The 26,559-nt window shown below is 42.8% G+C and overlaps 1 protein-coding gene across 1 annotated transcript in view; it reads left to right on the forward strand.

The window, feature by feature from the left end:
• NT5C1B (5'-nucleotidase, cytosolic IB) overlaps positions 1-26,559 on the forward strand; it is a 103,055-nt gene that overhangs the window by 49,286 nt on the left and 27,210 nt on the right. The window contains exon 3 of the mRNA XM_085610638.1: positions 24,359-24,488. Within this exon, the coding sequence (XP_085466764.1) occupies positions 24,359-24,488 (130 nt within the window). The remainder of the gene's footprint in view (positions 1-24,358; positions 24,489-26,559) is intronic.

The raw sequence follows: 26,559 nt of genomic DNA on the forward strand, positions 1-26,559 counted from the left end.
TTTAAAAGTGCTTTGTCGCTATTTGAAAACTCAGAAAATATGTCCTTATTTTAGTCTTTTAGAGCACTAACCATAATTTTGATGCCAATAAGACCATCTCATATATGTAATTTCTAAAGGAAATGCTCTAGGTATTACAGTTTTGATTACATCAAGATGATGTCAGGCGTTCCACACTTTTGTAATAAATATAGAATGTTAGCAATCTAGTTGTTCATTAGGATACTGTTGAGAGGCAGAGGCCAGGGGCACGGACTCTGAAAATTGAAGGCAGGTAGGAGGGTGCAAAGGCAACAATTTAACCACACTGAGCAGGCAGGAAGGGCCGTGGAAGCACAACAGACTATGGAGGGCAGTGGAAAGGGGGGCAGGGGCAACAAACCAACAATACAGGACTTGCAAGAGAGGCTGTTGGAGGGAAGATCTATTACGGGTCAAGGAAGCTAGGGGCGGTCCCCAGATCCCCGGTAGCCACCACAGAACTGTGCAGGAGAGTGAGTCAGGGACAAAAGGGGCACCTTAATTTGAGCCGGGGTGCCTAGGAACGCTTGCTCCAAAAATGAAGAAAACAGACATATGAGACATGGAATTGGAGGCAGAATACAATAGCAGTTTAATGAGAAGATGCAACTTCAAAGAAACCGCAGAATAGAGACATAAAGTACAAAATACAGAATCCAGATAATCATACAGCTGTCATAATATTCTCTGTATCTCAATTAATGTACTGACAGAGAGAGAGAGAAAACACATCTATAAATGATCATGAGAAACAAGTTACACCAAGGAAAATGTTACCTAGGAACACTCACGTTTACTCTTAGAGCAAGCATTCCTGCAATTACAATACAAAATCTTTTAAATGCAAAAGTAAAGAGAACAATGGTTAAACATAACATGACATTTCATATAGGTAAAATAGAATAAGATACTTCAAGCAAAGCAGAGCAAGACATTTTAAGCAAAGGAAGACAAGAGCTCCCAGCTCTTGGGGAAAACCTGCACTGCCTGTTAACCTACATACAGACAGCGAGGTAGTCCGTCGATATCTGTGGGTGCTCCCTTTTTATATCATTTTGTGGGCTCCTTTGCACGCTACATCTACCTACGTATGCTACCCAAAAGCTTCGTCTGCAGATTTTACCAGACATTTCGTCATTTACCCACTTAATGCTGACAGTGGACTGGGTGAAAAGGTCAGTCTCTCAGGCCAATCGCTTATCGTAAGTTCCATAGAGCAAGCAGAAAATAATGGGTATTGTACGGGAATTCAATATATTCATGTATAAAATCTCCTCAGTTCTCCTAACTTGACGCTCTGCGGTTGCCACTTCCTTAAAAGCGGGAAACCTGCCCAGGAAGCAAGTACCAGTCCAGGATGCAGCCTACTGTATGTCGACAGCTTCAGGGGGATGTTGAACTTTGATACCAAGCACGGAGCACTCGGGTAGGGTGGGGGCTACTAGTTTGGATCAGAAGGCCTCGCAGACCTGCCTTCAGACTGCTATACACTTGAATTGAAGAACTATGGTCAATTTAACAAAGAGGCCTACATATTGAACAGAAGGGCCTACACAGGGGTTTTATGCTGGCTGAGTGGTAAGGATGTCTCAGGATAATTATATAGCAACACAGGACCCGCTGGTCAATTTAATACGGCCTACAAATGCAGCTGGCAGGGCAAGGACAAGGGTCTCATACTTCAGGTGTGGACAGAACGGGCCAGGGGCCCCCTGTGATACAAAATCTACCCTCCTTCAAGGCTGTGGCAATGTAATAGACCATTGTGGGCAGAAGGAAGAGGCAATGGTAGTACAACCATACATGCCAACAGACCCGATTCAGCCAGGAAACGTCCAATGTTTTTAAGCTCAAATGGGCTTTATTTGATCTGTCTCCTGTCTACAATATCCTCTTTTTCAATGTAACTCAAAGGGGAAAATCAATACCCCAGTTTTTTTTCAAAATCTCCCTCTTACCAAGTTCAAAATGTTCGCAAGTATGGTACATTGGATCATGGAAGGAAATGGGATAGGGACATGGACTTGGATAACAGAGGACAGGAGGGACATGGAGAGGTGCACCAAACTGACCCTGCAGGGCAGGCATCAGGGTTTGCAGCAGCACAATACACCACACAGGGCATGCAGGACGGGAGTGCAGCACAACAATCCATAGAAAGCAAGAGAGAGGGGACAGGACCATGCACATGGACAACAGAGAACAGAGGGGCAAGAGGCAATGGTAGCTAGCTGACCATAATGGACAGACAGGAGAGAAAGCTGCAGCATAACAGACCATAAAGGGCAGGAGGGACTGATCAGGGGCATTACAATGGAACAGACAAGCCAGGAGGGAGGGAATAGGGGTCTGCACATGGAAACAGAGGGCTGGGGCAAGGGGGCAGGGCAGGAGCAGCAAGATAGCCATGGAGGTCAGGCAGGATGGGCACTAGAAGCAAGACACACCATGAAGAGCAACAGTGAGACTGTGATGGCATACACACAGACCATGGAGGGAAGGTGGGAGGGGGTCAGGGGCAGCTAACTGACCACACAGGGAAGGTGGGAGGGGCCATGGCAGCACAGAAGACCATGCATGGCAAGTGGGAGGGTTAGTGGCAGCACAATGGCTATGATGGGCAAGAAGGAGGGTGGAGGGGCATGCACAAAGGACGATGGAGGATAGAAGGGAGGGTCAGGACCTGTGCACAGACAAGAAAGTTCAGGGGAAGGGACCTCACAACAGACCACACGGGGCAGGCAGGAGGAGCAGTTGCAGCACAACAGACCAGGGAGGGCAGAAGGGTGTGGCAGTACAATGGACCATGTAGGACAGGAGGAAGAGGATAGGGGCATGGCATGTGGACAGGCAGGGTGGAGGTGGCAGGGACAGGTTACAGTCATCTGACAATGCTAGGCAGGTGGGAGGGGAGTGGCAGCTCAACAGAACACTCAGATTAGATAGGAGTGGCAGGTCCATGGGACATGGTGGGCAAAAAGGATGGAGCAGGGGCATGCACAAAGACATCGGAGGGCAGGGGGAAGGAGAATAGGGGCAGCAAGCTAAGCACAGAGTTTAAGCAGGAGGTCAATGATGGGGCATAGAATTGGGCAATGGAGGGCAGGAGGAGTGGACTGGTACATCATACTAAATTGAGGGCAGTGGCAGCACATCAGACCATGCATGGCAGGAGGGAGGAGGCTAGTCCATGGATTCACACAACAGAGGATAGGGAGGAAGGGGATGGGGCAGCAAGCTAACTGTTCAGAGAAGGCGGGTATTAGGAACTTTATTGTTTTTAAAACATTGTGTCTATGCGAACTACTTAAAATATGAACAAGTATGCAGCATAATCTCACTTTTATTCAGGAAGAAGAGGACGTTTGTGACTGTGACTCCGGGCTCACTTGGCAGAAACACCCCCTGACCCTCCACCCCCTATCGCAAAATGTAATGCCCGTGAAAAGGGTAGGTGAACACAGTGTTATATAGAACATAGTCCTGAGAGCACGATTGAAAATGAAAACTAGATATAGTGTATGGTATAAACTATGCACCAAAAAGTGTGATATAAGATGAACCGGGCGTGAAATATAATATGCAATACATTGTGCGCAATGACAGATTCATTGGAGAGCGCGAGATAGCACAGGCACTAGCCCGTGCTATGCGATATGCACCTTGGAGTGTAATATGCACAGGGCAGTGTTGTGTAACCTAACTAGTCTCTAAAGTTGTAATATAAAATATGTGCTGGGGAGTGTAACGTTGCATATGCACTGTGACAAAGATATGGATCCCAGATTGTAATATGTATGGCATAGCACTGTGCGTTATAACATAGGCATCGAGAAAGGCACGTTAGATGGGGCAATATAACCCGTGCGAAGACAAGTGTGGCATGACATATTCACGGGGTGGTGTTACAGTGCACATGGGCTAGAGAGTGTCATAGCATATGCACTAGCTAGTGGAATACAACACAGAGGTGTGTGGCACTCGGCAGGCAATGGTGGGTGTAACACAGCATTGGGCTCTGTCAGGAGCACGCTGTGACTCTCAAGTGATGTTCATCCCCTTTCCAGAGAGTAAAATAAAAAGTATTACACATCCGGCAGTGGATGTGTGTTTTATTAACCGTGAGGGGGGTTTCTTGCATAGTTTTGGTCGAATTTTTGTCGAATCCCCTTTGAATGGCTTGGTGTGCATGTGTATTAAATGTGCCCGTCAATAGCTACCCATGTTTGTATAAATAAACGACAAGGGTGTCTACCAGGATTAGGCACGGTAGGGCATCAGACATGTCAGAGCTTCACTAGTGGTGTAAATACATTCCACGTGGATTCATTGCATGCATAGTCGCCTTTTAATGAATATCACGCAAATCGTCATGGTGATAGGTACGTACGGTTTGTCCAGCATGTCCTAGGTGTGTCTATGAATATATATTTTTTAAAAATAATAAAAAACAGTGGCCGGCCCTGGGGATTGGGGTCCAAAAAATATAATTAGGAGACTGGCCCTGGGGGATGGGGTCATCAGGGCCAATAAATTAGAATAAGAAGGGGAACCAAACAGCCCCCCTTCTTAAAAAACTAAAATAAATAAAAGACTGGCATCGTGCCGGAGGCCATGCCCCCTCCGTGCAGCACTCTGCAAACGCGCCCCCAACAGGCATCTCCAGTATGCGCCAGGGAGCTGCGCTGCAGCCAGGTGTTCTGAGGCCAAGCCCCTTTTTACACCTCTCTGCAACGCAGCTCTGTGGCGCTTACTGGAGGTACCTAGTGGTCTAGTTTGACCCTAGGGACCCTTAGGATTCAAGGGGACTTAATCTCTCAACTTAGAACAGCCACAGGGCGCGTTTACACAGTGGTGAAGGGAGGGGACGGGGCCTGAGGTGACGTGTGCAAACACGCACTATGGCACGTTTTAAATTGGGGATATAATTTCCCTTCAATACTGAGGGCCCCTGGGGGCTAACTAGCCCACCAAGTGCTTCCAGTAAGCGCCACTGAGCTGCATTGCAGAGAGGTGGTCCAGGCCGTGCCACTTTTTACACCTCTCTGCAACGCAGCTCTGTGGCACTTACTGGAGGTACCTAGTGGGCTAGTTGGACCCTAGGGACCCTCAGGATTCAAATGAACTTAATCTCCCAACTAAAAATGGACACAGGGCGTGTTTACACAGTGGCGAATGGAGGGGACGGGGCCTGAGTTAACGTGTGCAAAAACGCCCTGTGGCCTGTTTTAAGAGGTAGTTTTAATCCCCATGCCCTATTATATACTAGGGGCTTACAGAGGAGGTCATGCTAATCACAGGGGGACCCCAACGCATAATGTTCCCTAGTGTATGTAGGTGTTTTCACTGTATTCTAAGTGTCTTTTAACATAGCACTGGCTCTAGGACTGGTTAGTCAGACTCAGTTACCACCAGTATCCGTCTGAAAAAGTTGAGGGTACAGGATGATTTTGCAACAAGGCTTCTTTCTGCTCTTCTTTTTGTTCTTTCTGCACGTTATCCTTCTTCCTGCACTTATCTTCGTATTTGAGGACTTCTGTTGCTTCTTTCTGCACTTCTTTTGTTTCTTTCTGTGCATTTTTTCTTCTTTCTTCACATGTCCTATCTCTGTAGGCATAGTTAGAAATTAGCATTTAAAAAACCTTTGAAATTCACAGAAAAAACCATAGGTTTCAGGCACGTTATAGTTAGGAATTAGCATTTAAAAAACCTCAGAAATTCACTGAAAAAACCATAGGTTTCAGGGGTGTTATAGTTAGCTGGACTTTTCACTTGTACAAAACCATTGAAATTCCCCCGTTATAGTTAGTTCAGCTAACTATAACTCGCGCGCCCGCAATGCACTGCTGATGACGTCACATATTACATCACTCATGACATGGTCAGTGACATCACTCATGACATCACTGATGACATCTCAAATGACATCACTGATGACATCACTGATGACATCATCCAGTGAATGTGTGTTTTTCTGAAAATTAAATATGTTTTATATATGTATATCTCAAGGTCGATGGAAGAATAAATGGGTATATAAGTGTCTAAATGGATGATTTGTTTTTGAAAAATTGATTGTGTAACTGACTGATTAAGTGTATCATAGTGAATACATGGCTTAGTGAGTAATGTTTAAATATGTAAATATCTGTATCAGTCTCTCACTTTGTGTATAAGTGGCTGCATGGGTTGGTGAGTAGCTACATGGGTGTCTATATATAGGTTATTAGTTGGTTTTTTGAGTATCAGTCTGAGTGTCTGCATGGTTCGGTGGGGGGTATTACGTAGTGCATAGGTGCATGAATGAGTGACTCACTGTTTGTATGGGTTGAACACAACATGTGTGCAGGACTGTATGGGTGGATGAGTGTGTGTATGGGTGTGTTAGTGAGTGAATGACTGTCTCAATAGTGTCTTTATGAGTAACTACATATGTTTTAAACTAGTATATGTGACTATTGGTGTATATATGTGAGTATATGTGAGAGTGAGAGATTGAAAGAGTTCCTGTATGAATAAGTATGTGTTTCTATAAGTGATTGTTTAAAAGACTAAGTATGTGTAAGTTTCCGTAGAAGTAAGTATGGTGGTGTGTGTATAACTGTATATGCAAGTAAATGTATGTTTGATTCTTTATTAGCATGAGTGACTATATGTGTGAGTAACTCTATGGATGAGTGGCATTGTGTAACAGGATGTATAGGTGTATGAGTACATATGATGAGTGAGTACATGTATGAGTGACTGTATAGGACTGTTGGTGAATGAGTGGATGTGTATGTGGATCTTAGAATTACTGAAGAGGTTGTTGTAACTGGTATTGGTATGTCCATTGTTTTGAAAATTTTAGTCTCTATTTTTGAATGTGTGTATCAAAGGTTATATTAGGGTGAGAGGAGGTCTGCCACTCTATCACAAGGATGATGTCATCAGTGATGTCCTCAGTGATGTCATTTGAGATGTCATCAGTGATGTCATGAGTGATGTCACTGACCATGTCATGAGTGATGTAATATGTGACGTCATCAGCAGTGCATTGCGGGCGCGCGAGTTATAGTTAGCTGAACTAACTATAACGGGGGAATTTCAATGGTTTTGTACAAGTGAAAAGTCCAGCTAACTATAACACCCCTGAAACCTATGGTTTTTTCAGTGAATTTCTGAGGTTTTTTAAATGCTAATTCCTAACTATAACGTGCCTGAAACCTATGGTTTTTTCTGTGAATATATATATATATATATATATATATATATATATATATATTGCTCCTCCTCACTCGAGTAACTGCCGCCGCACGCCAGACCAGAGGGTGCGTCGTCTTAAGCGAACTACTCCAGCAAAGTCCGCATACTATCCACCAGTCCTCTGCCAGCAGCCAAAGGATGACGACGCCGTGTCTGGGCTCGATAAAGTTTTATTTATCGGCTGATTAAATAAAACTTTATCGAGCCCAGACACGGCGTCGTCATCCTTTGGCTGCTGGCAGAGGACTGGTGGATATATATATATATATATATAACATGAAGCAGCAACCTAGGATATGCACCATGCCACACAGCAGCCTGGTCCTTGGGGTTGGAATTCCAGTCCAACCTCATTTTGACATTGCTGTGTAAATTTTGACATTGGATAATAGTGTGCATCGAGTGTTACAATATTCAATCATGGAAACTGAACCCACATGCACGAAAGATATTACATGGCGGCATGTTACCAGTAATGCCATGGCAGTTTTTATCTTTATAAACTTGCAGTTTCAAAAGGCCTTTGGCTTGGAAGAAGATAGGAATGCCATTGTGACTGCTTAAAATAAAAAAATATTCATTTCTTTCTCCTGGGCAACCCTCACAGGAGATCTCCCGCTTGGTGTCATCCACTCATTTACTACTGGACATCCTTAAAGACATTTTCGCTTACTGTTCTTCGACTGGTTCACTTTAATATTCCACTCACTGCCCCTTCACTTCTCTCCCTCTTCCTCTCCCCATCCCCCATATTCTTCCCCATGGTGTGCTCATGTAAAAGTCTAATACTGTTCTGTTTTCTGTAAAGCAATTAGATAACCTACCCAGGTGACAAGGCACTATAAAAAAATACTTATAGATAAATAAATATTATTCTTCACTTTTGAGATGCTACCATAGACGCCTAGGACATTGCAAAGTGGTAGATGCTGTTTCATATTTATTATGGTTTTCGTTCCTGATCTAGCGAACTGTTGCTTATCTAATCCCTAGTGACAGAAGAAGGCTAAAGTTTTACGTCATTTTCAGGGATTTCACCAGAATAGTCCAGTTCTGGGGAAATGTCATCTTAAATTGTAGAAATGCCCCAAATGTAGTTTATTTTTAAATGCGCTAGTTGTTGATAAGATAGTGTATATATTTTATTATAGCATCTCTTAACAAGACATACAACAAACAGAGAAACAATGTTAACACAATCATCTCACTCCAAACCATCCAAAACCCCAACAACAGTGAAGACTTTGACGCAACAGGTATGATAACGGTATTACCAGTAACCCAAAATTGGCCGTGTTCAGGGTCAGCCAGGCCTATAGGACAATCAGGCAGTGCCTGATGGGGTGGTCTGACTGTCAGTGTGCGGGCCGTTTTTTGGCTGATTGCGGACCTGGTTTATGGTCTAGTGGGCCACATTTTACTCTCGATTTCCCTGATATTGCCACAAATATTACCGGCAGCGAGCAGAAATGTATGCATCACCCATATCTTTAAAGAAACCCTATACAGCTTGTCCTTGCAAGTTCAAAAGTTCTCAGATTTGCAAATGTGGGCCACTTTTTTTAGCCATTTGATTCGTTAATGGGCCAGTTTTATTTTGGTGATCAGGCCTGTTTTCTGTCCCAGTCTGACGCTGCCTGTGTTCCGTGAGATATCATAGAGAACCTATGCAAAGACAACTCAGAAAGGTGACGAAATGCTTGTAGTTTCTTAGGTCTCAGCTAGCCAACGCGTGCGTTGTCTCAAAGAGACATGTTGTATTCAATATGTGGGCTCCAGCCCACTCATAGACTTCCCATTTGCTGGCTCCATCTTCGCTCTCAAATTCTTTCTCCCCATTTGTCCATGGCCTGCATGCATCATGCCTCTTCCTGTGTGTATGCACTCCCCGAGAACATGGACAAATAACTACTATCCATCCACTGCTCCCAATTTAGAACCTGTTTTAGCAACTACTTTTTTTTTGTTTTTGAGTAATTTACAGGAGCGCTCGTGTTTTCACTCGCTCGGTTCTGTAAACAGGCCTGTAAATCATGTTCTTATCTCGTCACATTTGCTGTGCATTCAAAGACCGAAATCAAATATCAGACACTTTTTTCCGAGGGCACCTGTTTACCTTTCTTTCTCTGACTTCATAGTGAGAGGACTTTTTTTTGTTAATGTGCCAGTTTTGCTTGCCTGTTTTCTATCAACTCAGCACTGCTGTGGAGCAGTAGAAGTTAAATGTCAATATTGTATTTACATAAGCTGCAGTTGCGCATTAATTGCAACTTCAAGCACAAACGTAGTGTAAAGCGTTTTCGGCACAACATCCTTGTTGGTGCCCAGTGGTCAACAGTGCTCAGTAGAGTTTGTGCCTGGAGCTGGCTGAAGCCACTGCACATGCACCTCCCTCCTGCCTCGAGCAAGGTTCCCCATTCCCAACAAATGGCACTAGCTGCACGTCATTTGACCCCATATCACTATAGGATTCACTACAAATGACTGTGCCTTCTTTTGCAAACATGAAAGCTCTTTCTAACCCCCCCAGACCCACCTTTGTATCCCTGTTCGGGTCTGATGCATGCGTGTCTTGACAGTCATCTTCACACTGTACGCAGTGACCTCGGAAGCAGTGCAATGGAGAGGATGTGGCACTACTATGCTGGTGTTACTTGCCCGTCCCCCAACCTCCTCTGGCTTTACTGTTTCACCCGTCCCCCCACTCCCTCCCTCATCGCTGCTTGCCCCCTTCTTGCTTGTTTTTTCTTGTTTTTTTTATAATTTGCGTTAGGCTACACTTCCTTCAGTGTAACACACAATGTGAAATAATTAACAAAACAGCCTTCTAGACCATAACTGGAGCAGCAAGTTTTATATTAACTCAGCATCGCTGTGCAGCAATAGAAGTTAAATATCAATGGTGTATTTATAGAAGCTGCAGTTGCACATTAATTGCAATTTCAAGAACGAACGTTGTGTAAAGTGTTACCGACACAACATCCAGGTGTCCAGCTGTCAGCAATGCTCAGTAGAGTTTGTGCCTCGAGGTGACGGAAGCTGTGTAGCCGCTGTACATGCACCTCCCTCGAGCAAGGTTTCTTATTTCTAACAACTGGCACTAGCTGCTTGTCCCCATATCATTTCTGGATTCACAACCAATGAATGTTCCTCCTTTTGCACACATGAAAGCTCTTTCTAACCCACCTGGATCCCCCGTTTGTATCCCAGTCATCTTTACACTGTGTGCAGTGAACTCGAAAGCAGAGGATGTGGCGCTATGGCCAGAGCTGCTGACTTTGGATCCAGGTTCGAGTCTCAGCGTCAGCTCAACATACTTTGATTCAGGGCAAATAACTTAATTTCTTCCTACCGAAAAAACAACTTTAATTTGTCCTTGTGTAATGTAATTAGTGCTCATGTAAAATGCTCTAATACTTTCAGGTCGAGATTGCGATATGTAAAGCACTGCTCGAAGTCGATATAACTAAACCTAGTAACCATCCGCCAAGCTAGTTGAGTCATGACAATCTGCAAAGGATGAAGCACAGTTAGCACGGAAATGGCAATGCCAATCCTTTACCGTGCTGTATTTTTCTTCTTACTGTATTTTATTTACCGACCTCATGCTGACATCCTAAGGCAAATGTTCCCTATAAATTGAAAAAACACAGCTGCTGTATGCTGCCCACCTCTTTCGGAATCCCTTTCTTACCCAAGCCTGGGTTCATAGGTCTCATTCTGCTCATTGGAAATTAGAAACAACCATAGGATAACCTGCATAATAATTTATTGAACCCCTGAAGCACCTGCCAGATTCTTTACTTGACTGGAAGAGTTAATTATTGCACAATCAGACTTTCCAGATGTTGTCTGTGTTGCGTAATCCTCCCCTCCCTCCTCTTGTCCGTGTTGCCAGTTCCCTCCCATTGTTCATGCTGCCCAACCGCCAAAAGGAAAAAAGTGCTGTGATGCCTCCAGCACCAGCCGTGTCATAGCATTTGTTTCTAAAATTTAGCTACGCTGCACAGCAGCACCACTGCTTTGCAACATGGCTAAAAGACATTTGCAGAGCCACTAGCTCTCGTATATGCTTTGCCAATGCTTGTTTTAGTTGCTCTTACTTTAAAAAATATTTGTTCGCTTGAGGCTTTTCTACTTATGTTGTCAAAGTATTTCAAAGTATTTGTCAGAGTTCCACGCAACTCAGCTTTAATTGGGAATGAATAAGTGGATTTGTAGAGTGTACAGCTGCTCCTAGGAATAAAGGGAATAACGCTAGAGTAAAGGTGCAAAACAGGATGCGAAAGTTGCCCAAATAAGCCCCACCTACCCATTACCAGTGATGGTTTCCTTGTGGAAAATAAAAGACAAAAAGCGAGAAGTGGATGAAAGAAGTGAGACAGTGAGGCAGGAAAGCGAGAGAGAATACCTCTGTGTGTGCACGTATGTGTGTTTGTTTTTAACCCACAATGTGGGGACTAGACCGACTTTAATAATGTTGTTAAACTCTAAAAAGAATCAAAGAAACACCTTACTGTGTAAACCACAACGCTACCTATACTGGCTCCCACAGTGAGCTTAAGTATCAAAAGTGTATAAGAAAACTAGAAGCACAGAAATGTTTACTCTGATCCTGTGTGTTGTCTGTGGGCTAGTGGTCATGTACTAAAAGGCACTAGAACTAGGGGTGCTGGACGAGCGGCAGCACCCCTATAAAATATGAAAGGGTTAAGATAGACAACGAACAACAAAGGCACAATGTGTCGGCTGTAGCTCTTACCTTTAAACAAGCATGTGAAAATCTTAATAACAGTGCTTAATTTGAGCCGGTGGTTTACAATGCTCTGCACCAGCACTTAATTGTCTACAGCTGAGCTTTGTGACTGTCTGCCACAAGGTGGGCACTGTCTGGCTAATTTAGAGATGATTACAACAACAGTCAATTATTTATTTAACATACATAAAAAATGACTTTTACCTGCCATCCTAGCATTTTCAAAGCTTTGGCGGCCTGGAATAGTCTGAATTGTCACACTTATATGAGTATGATTGTTAGTAGTTGTGTTGTTACTATCGTTGGCAACATGACAGGGGCAATGCGCGATGCAAGCTGCAGTGGTGTCCTGATGGGAGCCATGGCACTTATTTTTTTACAAATTAAGCACTGCTTAGTACTAGGTGGTGATGGAAATGCGTGTTCACAGGTGCATCACCGGTAACAAATTGTTACTCATGACATATTCTCGTGCCTCCTTCTGATTATCGTGTCACACGCATACAGGTGTGTGAGCCAACAAATTACTAGGGACAGTCAAGTCAGACCGAGCCTAGGGCCATGCTTGGCTGTAAAAGCCCATACACAAGGTGAGCCCTGAAAAAAGTAGCATGTAAATCATGCATTAACCATCATGTAAAAATACAATAAGGTCTATTTATAATTGTAATTTTTTTTTATTTCTCTAACATGCGGAAGTATTTCTTCTTAGCACATCAGGTTATATCATTGCACTGAGAAGTATTTATTAAAGGTGATAGTACTTAAATATTAAATTTAAAAATCTTCCAGCCACCGTCCCGTACTCTTGACATTTCCATTAGGGAACTAAGTTGTCGTGTATCCCAATTGTGTTATGAATATTTAGTACAGACGGGCACAATTTCAAGGCTTACCCATACATGATAAAGAAGAACAAGCATTTGCAATGCAATAGGTTTCGCATTTGCGTGAGTTTAACCTATTGGCATTATAAATGACAATGCTTTTTTTATGTTTTAAAAACCAACACGTAAATAAAAGGCATTGCCATTTACAATGCCAATAGCTCAAACTCTCACAATTGCGAGACCTATTGCATTGCAAATGCTTGTTTTTAAATGGCAGTATACAGAGCAGCAGTCAACCACAGATAGTTGGAATTGTTCTCTGTACAGCAATTCCCATACTTTTTTTGTATGCAGGATCACACACTGATGGCTATTTAAGCCCTCGGCTTGAAAACATTGATGGAGTCCAGGCAAATTAATGTTGCAAGAAGAAGCATTAAGTATCCAGGATTCTGGATTCACAGGGACAAACAATAGTCATTTTTGGAGCAAATAATATAATTCTTGCATAGGTGGGAGCAGTTGCAGCAATTTATGTATCTCTTTAGATCTGTATAAAAGTGGATCCGAAGTGTGCCTTTTAACAAATTTCGTAAGGTTTTCCAGAGGGAAAACAGAAACATCACAGAATCTCCCCGAAGAAACTACAAGCTCCGGTGAAGTTAACCTTACTATACTCAAATAGTTAGACTAGAGCAGCAGTGGTTAGACATATTCCCACGAATATGGCACGTTACCTCGCATGCTTTTTGCCGCATGCCATTACAACGTGGTCATTACAACGACTGCGTTGTAACAACGCATGCCATTACTCCGCAATCCGGAACAACAACTTGCTCTGGGGGGGGGGGGGGGTGCTGTATGTTGGAATAGTATACTACTATTCCAGCTCTAGTCTGTGCAACGGTAGGGAAGAGTGTTGGATTTTAAATCCAACACCTTCTGACCCCTAGAGCAAGTCGTTGTTCCGACTTGCGGAGTAATGGCATGCATTTTAACAACGCGGCCGTGGTAACGACCGCGTTGTAATGGCATGCAGTGTTCAGGATTCGTGGTAAACTATGCTTACTTATTCCCACAGAGCCCTCTTCACAAAGAGCTATGACTTACTGTTGGAGTACTCCTGGCTTACTCCTAGATTTCAGGAGTAAGTCACAGCAAAATCTTTGTGAATCGAGCCCATAGAATTTTACTCTGGAAATGAGAGGAGAGGTTGTGAGCGTGATTCTTTCCCTCCACTAATTCCATTTGTTTTGCATAATATAAGCAGCTAATGTCCTTATGTATTACTGCATTCCCCCATAGACACAGTATGGGGATAACCCTTTAATACGTCAGACCCAAAGTTTCGAAAAAGAGCTGAAGCTGCTCCTCTCGTACTGAAGTAAACAGGCAAGGTTTGGAACCAGATAGGTGTGAACTTGAGGTGAATATGTCACTTAACTCAGAGGAAATACATGGATGCAGAGGACAATGGCTCTACTGGGGGGACAGCCTTTACAGCGAGGTTTTTACCATGTTGTGACTTTACCACGCATTTTCAAGCACGCGTGTTTTTACAACGTGTATGTATGTTTTCACAACTGATGCCTTTACCACACATTTAAGGTAAGTAGGGAGGTGTGGGGGTTCTCCCCTCCACAAATACATTGTTTATGAATAAATAAACAATGCGTGGTAATGGCATCCGTTGCAAAAACAAACACGTATACAAATGCGTGGTAAAAAATGTGTTGTTACGGCTTGCGACCTATTTTCCTGCGTTGTTCCGTCGTACAACTGCTCAACTGAACAAATGCCACCCAAAAAGAAATATGAAACTGTGATTGTCAACCTAAACGTTTAGAATTCTAGTCCTTCACATCTGGTCATTGAGGATTTATTAATAACAGCTTATGTAACCAAAGGGTGTCGTCCTAAATTTGTCATGCGAGCAGAGAAGACATGATGCCTTCCGCAGCCCTTGAAACAGTATGCTGGGTGGTGTTGAAAGCATGGGTGGTGTCTGGGAGATGTTCACTCTTTGTACATTTTTCTGTTCTCTTAAAATACCTACACCTGTTATTCCTATGACTACAAATCCATTATTTACAGCGTACAACACTTGCAGACATTTTATGTACTTGGTGATGGTGGGCAGCATATAGATAAACAATATTTTAGTAGAATCGTTCATGTTTTTTCTCTCTCTTAATTTGGTATGTTTGTTTTCAAACAACAATGCTGCTCCTATTCAAAAGTGTTTGTGGAGTACCTAACGAAAATAGGGAGGACTGCTTAGTAGATGACAAAAAATAACAAATACAGGTATCAACAAAATGTAAAACTGGAATTTTGCAGCTTATCGCGACTTTTTAAATTTAGTATCTGGAAACTTGCCCTAAATTTTTGAGGGTGCAAACAAGAAGAACTGTTAGAGTCCTCCTTAACAAGACTGATGGAAAAATTAGACAAAGTTTGGAAATGCATGAACTCCACAGTTGTCGTTTAATGTGCAGCATTTTCTGGTTTGCTCATGTTTTACGCGGTGAATATGGTCTGGGCACTACAAGCGCACACTTCATAATTTCTCTGGCTCAGGCAGGACCTTGAGCCCAAATCGGGATTTCCATGCTGTTTGGAATGAGGGTCATAGTGGCACCCCACAATTTTCAGTAATTTTGTTTAAAAAGCAAATGATAAACGGGTCTATGTTGATGATTAAGCCCCTCAATATGAAATACCCAATTATATGGTGTGGATAGGAAACAGCCTTTACAACAAGGTTTTTATTACCTCGTTGTGCCTGCACCACACATTTTAGCATGCATATTTTTACCATGGGCATGCCTTTACAAGGCATGCATTTACCACGCATTTAAGGTAAGTTGGGTGATGTGGGGGGGTCTCCTCCCACAAAAACATTGTTTTATATATAAAAATATTGCGTGGTAATGGTATGCATTGTAAAAGCATATGCGTGGTAAAAACATGTGTGGTAAAAAATACGTTGTAAAGGCATGCAAGGTATTTTCCTGCGTTGTACCGTCCTACAACCGTTGTGGATTCCAAGAAGCTGGAATTCACACACGGCATTAAAGTTATTCCACCTGGAATGGGAATACCAGGCATACCTGGAAATACCAGTTGCTTATCTGCATAAAATACCCACTTCTGGACCAGATAACAGGCCCTTTTCCACTGGGGTTTCCACTTGCTTTGACCCAGTGGTAAATAGCAGTTTGAGTATCATTACAGATGGGCATCAGGTATGAGGCAGGGCTGCAATGGCAGTCTATTACATGCCAGGCTATAGTTTGGCTGTAGAGAAGAAGTGTGATGCCCCTATAGTCCTGAGGACAGGGGACAAGGCAGTGCTACTGCCCCTGTCCTGCCTCTGATGTACAGAGGAAAGATCTGCATCACAGTAAAATCATTCCATTGTTTCCAGGCGCTGTATTTTCTGGTCTGTGAACACTGGACCACATGTATTTGCCTAGAGCTTCAACTCGTAATGAGGGCCTGAGTATGAAAGGTTAACAACGTTCTTCTGTGAGAAGCTTTCTCTGCGTCACATAGGTGTACAAGTCCAGCCTGCTACGATGCTGACATTTCTGAGTTTTGAAGTGGAGCGTGTGACAGCTTATGCACTCTTGCTTGCGAGACACTTGTTTACAATAAAGGGCTTGGAGCCCACCAATTGTTTACTATTTGTTGACGTCATTATCTCTCTTCTTCGTAGTCTCCTAATTGGCCAGCGCAGGCCAAGCATCACTTCAGTTCTTTTCTGTAGAACACAGACCAAGCTAAGATTGAGTCAACTTAATCAGTGCCCGTCGGCTGCTCCCGATGTGATTCGAGGTGGTATTTCTTCTTCCTGCCTCCCACTCACCCATCTCTCGTCTAGTACTCCTTCCCTCTTCCCCTGCACCTCCCTTCGTTTTGTTTACCCTTGCAACTTGAATTAAAAACATTGACAAAACCAATAATAGATCTTGCATATCTAAGACTGACTGGCTTTGCCAGAGCTTGTGCCTTCTGTGTTGTATCTTGTTAGCAGGCTGTCTGAGCTTTCAAAAGGCTCAGATTCTGTACTTTAAAGTGCACAGTCTCAAAAATTGCTTATGCATTTAAGAATTTGGGCCTTGATTAGCCTTACATCCCATGCTTTGAATTGTGTTTATAATATTTATACATATGTATTAATGCATGTTTTGTACTGCTTTTTGCCTGAGCACCTATGATTTCAGGACAACCTGTTCGGAATTAATACCCGCATAGCAAGTAACTGTTATAATCTTTATTGCTTGATTATTTAAAATCATTGCAATCACAACAACTTCACTTCTCAATCTTAAAAACTAGATTAATCATTAAAAAATTGATTACAAGCAAAACATCTTCCCAAACCCTTAAATTAAGAAACTGTCCCATATATACAATGTATAACTTATCAATAAGATCAAATCCAATCACATAACATCCATAATTACAGTATAATATTGCACATTTTGTATTTTAAGGTGATGGCGTGCACAGCATACTATTTCCTTATACATAATGGAAAGATACTCTAACGAATAACATTTACTTTCAACTAAAAAACATTACACATGTTGTAATTCAAAGTATTAATACTAGGGTGCAAAATTAACTAATACAAAATAGTTTCTAATGTACATATTCCTGCACAAATTACATTTCAAAGTACTAATGTGCAATTATTGCAACAGCCATCATATCAAAGCAATAATAAAGTGCATCAATTTACTGTAAAGTGCTAAAATGTGATTATTACAGCGACCATCGTATTAAAACAATAATAAAGTGCATCAATTTACGGTAATAATGGCAGATTTGTTTGGACATTTCAAATTGTCACCCTCACAACATGATTACTAAGTATTAAAGATTATAAGCCAGTTAAAACTATTAGTCAAGAGAGCCGTAAAAATACTGGAGATCTACCTTATTGTATCAAACATTGTTCAACTGCCAATAAATATTTTACCAAATGACATTATAATGGAATCGATTTGCCGGATAGTAACGATTAAAGCCTGACGAGCAGATCTCACCCCGCTCTTCAAGACATGTGGTCTCAAAACTGTACGCCGAAGCTCAGTCAACATGGGGCACACACACACTATATGAACTAGAGATTCCTGTGGCCAACCACAAAGTCTACAGTTAGAGTCCGGCCACTGCTTGATCCATGATTGCGTGCCCTACTTCGTTGGGTTTAATCCCATAAGTAACCTCAAAAACTTAATTTTAAACTTTGCTGGAAAAAAAACATTCAAATAAGGCTGAATACACAGAGATTGGTATGAGTTAATCACATACCATGCATAATTTTTCTCTGCTAATACGATTTTATCCAATTTAAGTGATTCAGTTTTGATAAGGTTTTTTTTAAATTAACTTGCAATTGGGCATTTTCAGATCTTGTAGAGCAATTTGCAGGCCGATATCTCTTAAGGAAATTAAAATATAAGATCTCCAGCTAGCCGCATAGACAGACTTGTCTATTTCTTGCCAACAAATGTTCCCTAGAGATGCTAGGGCTAATGTTGACAATGCGACCATACATTTTAAAAAACTCCTTTTGATACCAGGCTCTGTCTTTGGAGAACAAACTACAGTCTTATTCCTGCTTGACACACTGATTTGACAATCCCAAAAGTTGCTTTGAAAACCTTGACAACCAATAGGTCAAGCAACTTCGCATCTTTCCCTCTAATAATGGGAGAACCATATATGAGGGTTGGATGTAATTTGGCTTTAATTACTTAATGAATAAAATCATATGATTGGCAGTTATTTTTTTTAAAACATTTAAAAGCATGGATCAAGATCACAGCCTTGGCCCTTAGGTCCTTAAAATGAAATTTAAAAGACACATGGTTGTCAAACACCACCCCTAGGTATCTGTACGTCTTAACAATGTCAATTGTACCTGCTCTGGCCTTCCAGGAATTAAACTTCTGTTTAGCTCCACCATTTTTCATCACTTTGATTTTTTTAACATTCAATTCAAGGCCATACTGTTGGGAATAGTCGTCAATGGCAGTAATAAGTCTTTGTACGCCAATAGGGGTATGACTCACAAGGATGGTGTCATCAGCGTACTGGAGGTAGCTAATTTTCACACACCCCCATCCTAGGAACATGCCCATTAACAACATCCAAATGCTGGGAAAGATCTGATAAGACTAAATTATATAAACAGGGGGAAAGGACACAACCCTGCTTTAGGCCGTTATATGTTCTTATCTTCCTTGATAAGGAATTGCCATCACCCAACTTAACTTGAACCCAAGTATTGGTATACCAAAGAATGATAGCCTTCAACAGTTTCCTTGAGATGCCCTGATCTGCCACTTTTTTCCATAACAGGTTTCGTGGCACAGAGTCAAAGGCTGCCTTAAGATCAATAAAAGCAATATATAAATTTTGTTTATTTAAGACAGCCCTCTCCGCAAGTAAAGTTAAAGCCAACAAATTTGTAATAGTGGATTGCCTTTCTGGAAACCAGTCTGGTTAAATGGAATAATGCCCTCCTGCGTAACCCAATCTTCCAAATCTATCAAAAGAGTGGAAGCGAACACCTTTGCAACGACATCAGTAAACGAGATTAATCGATAGTTAGCGGGATTAGCCACCGGGCCGCTCTTATAAATGGGTTGCAGTATGCTGCCTTGCCAGGATTCTGGGACCGTTCCCAGGATCAACACTTCCCTGAATAGACAATGCAAAATGCCAGCCCACATGTCACCATTAGCACGAAACAGGGCATTAGGTAACCCATTGGGTCCGGGGGCGCCATTAGCAGGGTCAATACTTGATCACAGCTTGGGATTTCCAGGTTGAAATTAGGATCAAAACTGGAATCGACAAGATGGTCAATGGCGTTCAAATCCAAGCTCTAACCATTCCCCACATAGCAAGGAACATTTTATCAGCCACTATTTTTATTTGTGTGCTGTATATGCCGTGCATTTGCAAAAATCATGATGTTGTCTTCGTTCAGCAAATGTTTTCCTCTAATATGATGTCCCAGTCTTGTTTAAAAAATAATTTGAAGCAATCAATACAAAAAATAACATAATAATAAATATTTGAAAAAAGAATACAAAAAACGATGTCTTTATGTTACTTGTCCTTATTTTTAAAACAATTGCATGGGCTGTTTTTTAAATAAAAAAAGGTCCTGCCATCATGGAACACCTGTTGAGGTGGCATGCAGGCCGATCAGTACGCACGCCAAAAGAGAGAGAGGAGAATCGCATTTGCATACATGCCAACTCACATGTTGCCATCGTGTGACACACGATATCGGCTCCCATCATACAGGAGGAGCCTATATCACACGGTGGCAGGAAAAATGAGCTGAAAACCTCTGTAAATAGTGGTTTTCCAGCTCGTATTCCGAGGCTTTGACCTGCCAACGTACATTAGGGGGTGTAAAAATACCCCAGGACATCAGCACCAGCCTCAGCAAGCTTTTGTGTTTTTTAGGAGGAGAAGGCTTGGGGGAGGTGTATGGTTTAAAAGTGCCTCGTAGGTACTTTTGGACTCGAGGCCCTGCCCCTTTCAAGGTTCCGACCCCTCCTCACATTGTGAGGATGTTCTTCAAGTTGGCAGGTATGCATTTGGGAGACAGAGAGGAAAACTGGGAGATGAAGGGGCAATCAGGTAGATACTGTGGAAGAAAAAGGGGAAACAATGACATTTTTAGAGGCGGCCCCTGCTCTGTTATCATGGCAAAGCAATCTGTAAAGGTGACAAAAACAGATATTGGTGGGCTACTACTATAACGTAGGGCTTTGGACACCCCCTTGTTTTCAAGTGGCAATGTTTCAACTTTATAAAAAATTATGTTTATAATGAAATTTTATTTCAAAATCCATTACTGTAAAAAAAGCCCGTAGAGAATTACCATAAAACATTATTTTAAACACATTGTCTCAATTCAACCTTTGAAGAAAAAAGTGTATTAAATTCTTTATTTTTACACGGAACATAGCACCACCTCGCTACTCACTTTCAGTTATTTGAAAGAGAACATTCACAAGCTTTCCTGTGCATTATTTTTCCCTGGTACGGTTCACATGTTGCGGTTTATCACACTGGCCGGGTGAGCGTGGGACCGCTTAAGGGCTGTAAAAAAAATGTTTTAATAAATGTAAAATATTTTGTAGAGACACACAGGTGTTGTAAACGGTGCGCGCAGTGAAAGGGTTGAGTGTGAATGGGAGCCTGAGGCTCTACATTCTTCTCAGAAATGCCTAGATAATGGGCACTTTGTGCTCAGTCCCTTTGAAAAATGCTTGTCAGGGGGTTCATTTTGTGAAACAAACCATACAGCAATTCAGCAATGCTAGCCCCTTAAACCTGCAAATGGAGCCATTTTCTGGATTGAGATTTTGCTTTCGGAAACTGCTGTTTTGTCCACTTGCATCAGGCTTCTCCAATGAGTAGCTGTGAGCTAATGGCAGCTCTGCAGCTACCTGGAAGGGACTGTCCTCTGTGCATCCAGCCTAATATATAAGTAGCATTTGCTGGATTGAATTAATATACTGTACCAGAATTGAAAAGCATGTATTCAAGACATACATTTGTGTATTTTATGAACTCATAAGCTGATCTTTGAAGAATAATTGTTGAATTTCGAAAATATATTTAAAAGCTGATATTTGAGCAATAAATCATGCAGCGTAGGAGAGACTGGTTACTGTTGTCACTATCTGGTGGCCTGGAAACAATGCACGTAGGGCTGTATGTATTACCTACGTAGGGACATGCCATGTTGACAAAGCCTCTGCATTACTGCTGGCAGCCATGCCTGATGAACTAAGATGATCACTGCTCCTAATCTTGCTGTTGGTGGCCACCAGCGCGGGACGATTTTCATTGGACAGGGGCGTAACACAGGCCCCCGCATCCCCCGCGGTGTGGGGGGGCCCCCAGCCCCCTCAGAACAGGACTGCGGTCTGAGGCCACTTGATAAAATGCGGAGTGGGGGCCCCTCTGTGTACATTGCAGGGGGGCCCCTTAAACTTTCGTTATGCCACTGTCATTGGATATAAGTAGCTCTTATTACAGAAAAGGTTAGAGACTCCGATCTGAATGTAACTTTGTGCATAAAATGTTTCTGACTCTGACTTCTAGGCCAGACACTGTGTATGTTAGGATAGAACACTTTCGAATTTAATGGAGTAATTTCTTTTATGTGATATGAGCATGGAAGTCATTTTTTTTTCTTAGTACTATGAGGTGGGTACCATCATTGTGCGAAACGAGCAATGTGTCCCGCCAGAGTGTGTTCAAGTATTTAGGTGTCCTTCCTAATTTAAAAAATGACTTAATGCACACCACATTGTATATAAGTCAGTGGTCTAATTTCCTCAACCTGCTCACAGTCCTATTAAAAACACAACCAACTTTTCCAGGGTCAATAAGATCCTGGGAATAAGGCACAAAAACAGAGCAAATTATATTTATACGATTAGTGGCAGCAACGCAGTCCGAAGCTGTGGGCATATTGTGCTGATTTGTAATTTGCAAGCGCACATATCACCAGCTTTTAGTTTGTGGCAAGTGTTACCGTAGAAATAAAGTCCTCACACAGGCCTATATAACTCCTATAAAACCTATTCTCCATATGTGCGACAATAAATAAATCGGGTGCTAAAATTTGAAACAAATTAAAAAAAATTATGAGTAGGGGAGAGTTTGTACCCAATTGTTGCACCAGACTTAAAATGACCCCTCATTTTCTTCTGACGTAGTTAAGCATTCCAAGTAGAAGGTCAGCAATGGGAGTTATGAAAAACGTATGTACTAAAGTGTAGATATGGGATCCACCTCAAGAGAGTAGTAAATCTGCATCCATAAAAGTACTCCTATGAACAGGTTAAGATTTGCTAATTTTTGAAACTCATTGACAGCAGTACACCTGGAAAGCTGCACCAATCACAGGTTTGTAGGTACACTAAAGCAATATTATTAGGTCAAGCCTGGGCAGTGCATGCGCTGCTCTGTGAGGCATGCTGTATTGAGGTACGCCATAGGAGCTCTGCCCATTCCCCGCCCATCTTTTCAATTGGCTCCTGTCACTGTCCTTGAAAAATCATTGCTTTTCATTTGTGAATGGTCTTAGTAGTCCCTCCTTGGTACTGCCTTGTCTGCATTTGTAAACTCCCATGATAACTGGACTTTTTACTTGTGTTCTTACAGGGTCTGCTTTGTAGGTCACTCAGCATTATTTCCTTTAATGATCTTCCCCTATTCCACCCACGACATCGCAACAGGCCACCTGCTTTTATATTATTTGTTTTGAAATTGCAGCATGGTCCGCTTTAACTATAGCGGCCGAGCTTATTTAGTTATTTAATTTACAGCGCGGGGCCACTTTCAGTTTAGCGACCACGCTTATTTAATTATTTAATTTACAGCGCGGACCACTTTCACTTAAGCGGCTGCACTTATTTCTTTATTTAATTAACAGTTTGGGACGCTTTCACTTTAGCAGCCGCGCTACAGAACCTTTTAAGTTAATTTGTTTTGTTTTTTCACTCAGGGTGAAAGCGCACCATACACGCTTTCACTTTAATATTGGCCCCGCCTCTTTCTATAGACGCAGCTCGCTGTAACCTGCGTACGGCTAGCAGCGCCAAAAGAAAGGAGCGCGGCCACCATTTGAGTGGTCTTGCATATTGAGAGATTGAGCTATTTTATTAAAAATGGCAATGTCTTTAATATATAGTGTTGCTTTAAAAAACACATTAATAAAAGGTATTGCCATTTACAATGCAATTTCCGGAATGCGGTATTGTACACTCGGTTTACGTATGGGGAAAGCAGCCTTGCTGAACATGCTCACATTTTTCTGATTGATTTTTCCCACAGGTGAATTCATTTTTCTCATGACTGAACCCCTGCCTTTACTCCCTCTTGAAGTTCAGAGGTATCCGCTCTTCTTTCAACCCTGGAAGGGGATTTAAACTAGCACATGTCCGACCACTTCCAGGGTGAGAAAGAGGTGCAAATACAATTCAGCTGAAAGCTGTCCCCAAACAGCTGGTCCAGCATGTTCCCAAAAATTCGTTTAGGAAAGCGCTGCCTGCAGACGCAATTTTAGGTACACGATTACTGGCAAGATAACGTCAGAGGGTGGGGTTCATCTTCTCTCATGCTGTACGTTGACAGGGTTTCTCGTTTTCTTTCCCTTCCATACATGTCCAGGCGGAATACCTTCGCCGTTTGAAAAAAATATATATCTTGTACAAACATGTCCCTTGAGCAGCGAGTCAAGGCAAGCACAGTAGCTAGGGGAACCAGAGAAACGAAAAAAGCGAAAATAACGGGCACGTGTGTGGCACACATTATTTACTGCTGGCAGATTTCCCACTGAAACCATGGTTACCGTTTCAGCCGTCTGTGCCTTCCTCTCTGCCCTCGGAGCAGAGGGTACCGCATGGCTGCCTGTTTATTTACTCATCCTCGTATCTTCTACCTGCAGGCCGTGGAGGAGGTGAACGCCAGGCTGCGCGAGCTCTACCCGGACAGCGAGGAGCTCTTTGATATCGTGCTGATGACGAACAATCACGCCCAGGTCGGGGTGAGACTCATAAACTCCATCAATCACTACGGTAAGTAAAATAAATAGGCTTTTGTGGCTACTCTTAGCTGCCACGGTGATGGGATGTATTGCACTTTGCCCCCGTTGGCGCGGCTGTTTTTTTTCTCTTTGGATAAACCTTCCTACGGCGGGGCTGTTTATTTGCCTGTGTCAGCGCGAGAGCGACAGCCCACATTTCTTCAGCTTCCAGCAAACTTTTGAAGCCAAGTTCACCCCAGAGCGTGTGGGCTTAACTTGTCAGGGGGGAGCCTCACATTCTAATCAAGGCTCCTGAAGGTGTTATTCCCCTCTCCCCCGGCCTCACGCAGCAGGATTATGTACAGTGTGCCAGGTTTGTGAGGAGTGATCAAACACCTCGCTTGCCACTCGAACGTGCACAGGGTTGCAGGATTGACTGCACAAACATTCACAGTAGGGAGGGAAGCTGTCTGAGGTCATCTGGAGGAGGGCCTGGTGGATTCCAGGGTGAAGTGCAGACCTGGGGGGGGGGGGCTCCTGGGTGGTCTTGTATCTGCACACAGAAGGCTTCTCTCACCCTATGGCTATGTTTAATACACTCTCCCTACATCGTTGTTTTACTTGCAGCCCAGATAAGTGCCTTGTGAAATACCCCGTGGAAAGACGGCTTTTTGTACAATATTTGTAGGAGGTTTTTAATTTTTTACAAATGGATAACTTTCAATCAAATGTCTCACTGACGATACAAAAACAAACCACCGACACCCATTATAGCCAAATAAAAAAAAACCATAAAATAATAATGCCGCTCCTACCCAAGAACATTTTTCACAGGGCCCTTCCTTTCACGACGGCGATGCCTTGTGAGATCACAGAGAGAAGCAACGACACATGAGAGTCAGCATTCCCACTGGGTCCCCTAACTGCTTCATATGAAAAAGTACACAGGGTATATGAAAGTACTTCCCAGGAATGACTTTTATCGCTGTGCTTCTCGAAGCCCCCGCCTTATGTCTGGAAGGAAAGATGCATGTAGTGACCACAGAGAGGACTCCTCTTGGTACTGTAGACTGACCCTCCCCCTTTAGTGACTTTAGGCCTTATGGGTAATTTGCATCTATGATATTTTCATTAGTGTGGTTCAGTCCGCAACCTGCTTGGTAACACACACACACACACACACACACACACACACACTCCCTCTCTCTCTCTCTCTCTCTCTCACACACACACACACCCCCTCTCTCCCCCCTCTCTCTCTTTCACACACACACACACACACACTCCCTCTCTCCCTCTCTCTCTCTCTCACACACACACACATACAAACACACTTTTTTTTGTCCACTTTTTCATTCACAGCATACAGCTAGAAGGCGTTGTTCATTGCTCAAGTTCTTGTTACATCCTTAGACTAGGTTGCAAAACACGCAACTGATTGCAAACTCCCTTTTACATAACTCGGGTAACCACACTCCCTACTGTTTAAATATGTGATTTCCTGCATCTGGATCTCATAATAAGAGTAACTAACCCTTAACTCACTTGCTATTGTTGTTACCTAGTAATCACCATATAGATCCAGGGGGTGGATGGGTTGAAGGCGGTGGGGGCGGGTGGTGTGGGGGGTGGGGAGGGCGGGACAGCCGCTCACATTTCCACACCTCCGTGTAAGCGGACATCTCACCTACTCGAAAAGAGTCTTCCTGGCGCTGTATGCAACCAATATTTGAGATTAGCTGCTTCTGTTGTTACACTTTAGGACACTGTCTGCTGTTGTGTCTGTAGTTTGCCACACGAGAGATATTCGAGGCCTGTGACTGGGTGGAGGGATTGACAATCAGAAATCAGTGATGATGGGGAGAGGATGTGGCACAACGGCCAGAGCTGCCGAGTTTGGAACCGGGGAACGGGGTTCGAGTCTCGGCATTGGCTCAACATCCTATGATTCTGGACGAATCACTTGATCTCCCCGTGCCTACAACAAATGGATGCGCCCTTGTGTAATGTAACAGGTGTTCCTATAAAGCCCTCCCAATACCTTCGGCTCGAGTTCGCGCTATATATAAACTGCAACAAAAAAAGCAGGAGAGTCGTGTTACCTTGTTGCCCTCCAATTGGTT

Source organism: Triturus cristatus, chromosome 6, assembly GCF_964204655.1.
Source record: "Triturus cristatus chromosome 6, aTriCri1.1, whole genome shotgun sequence".
NCBI lineage: Eukaryota > Metazoa > Chordata > Amphibia > Caudata > Salamandridae > Triturus > Triturus cristatus.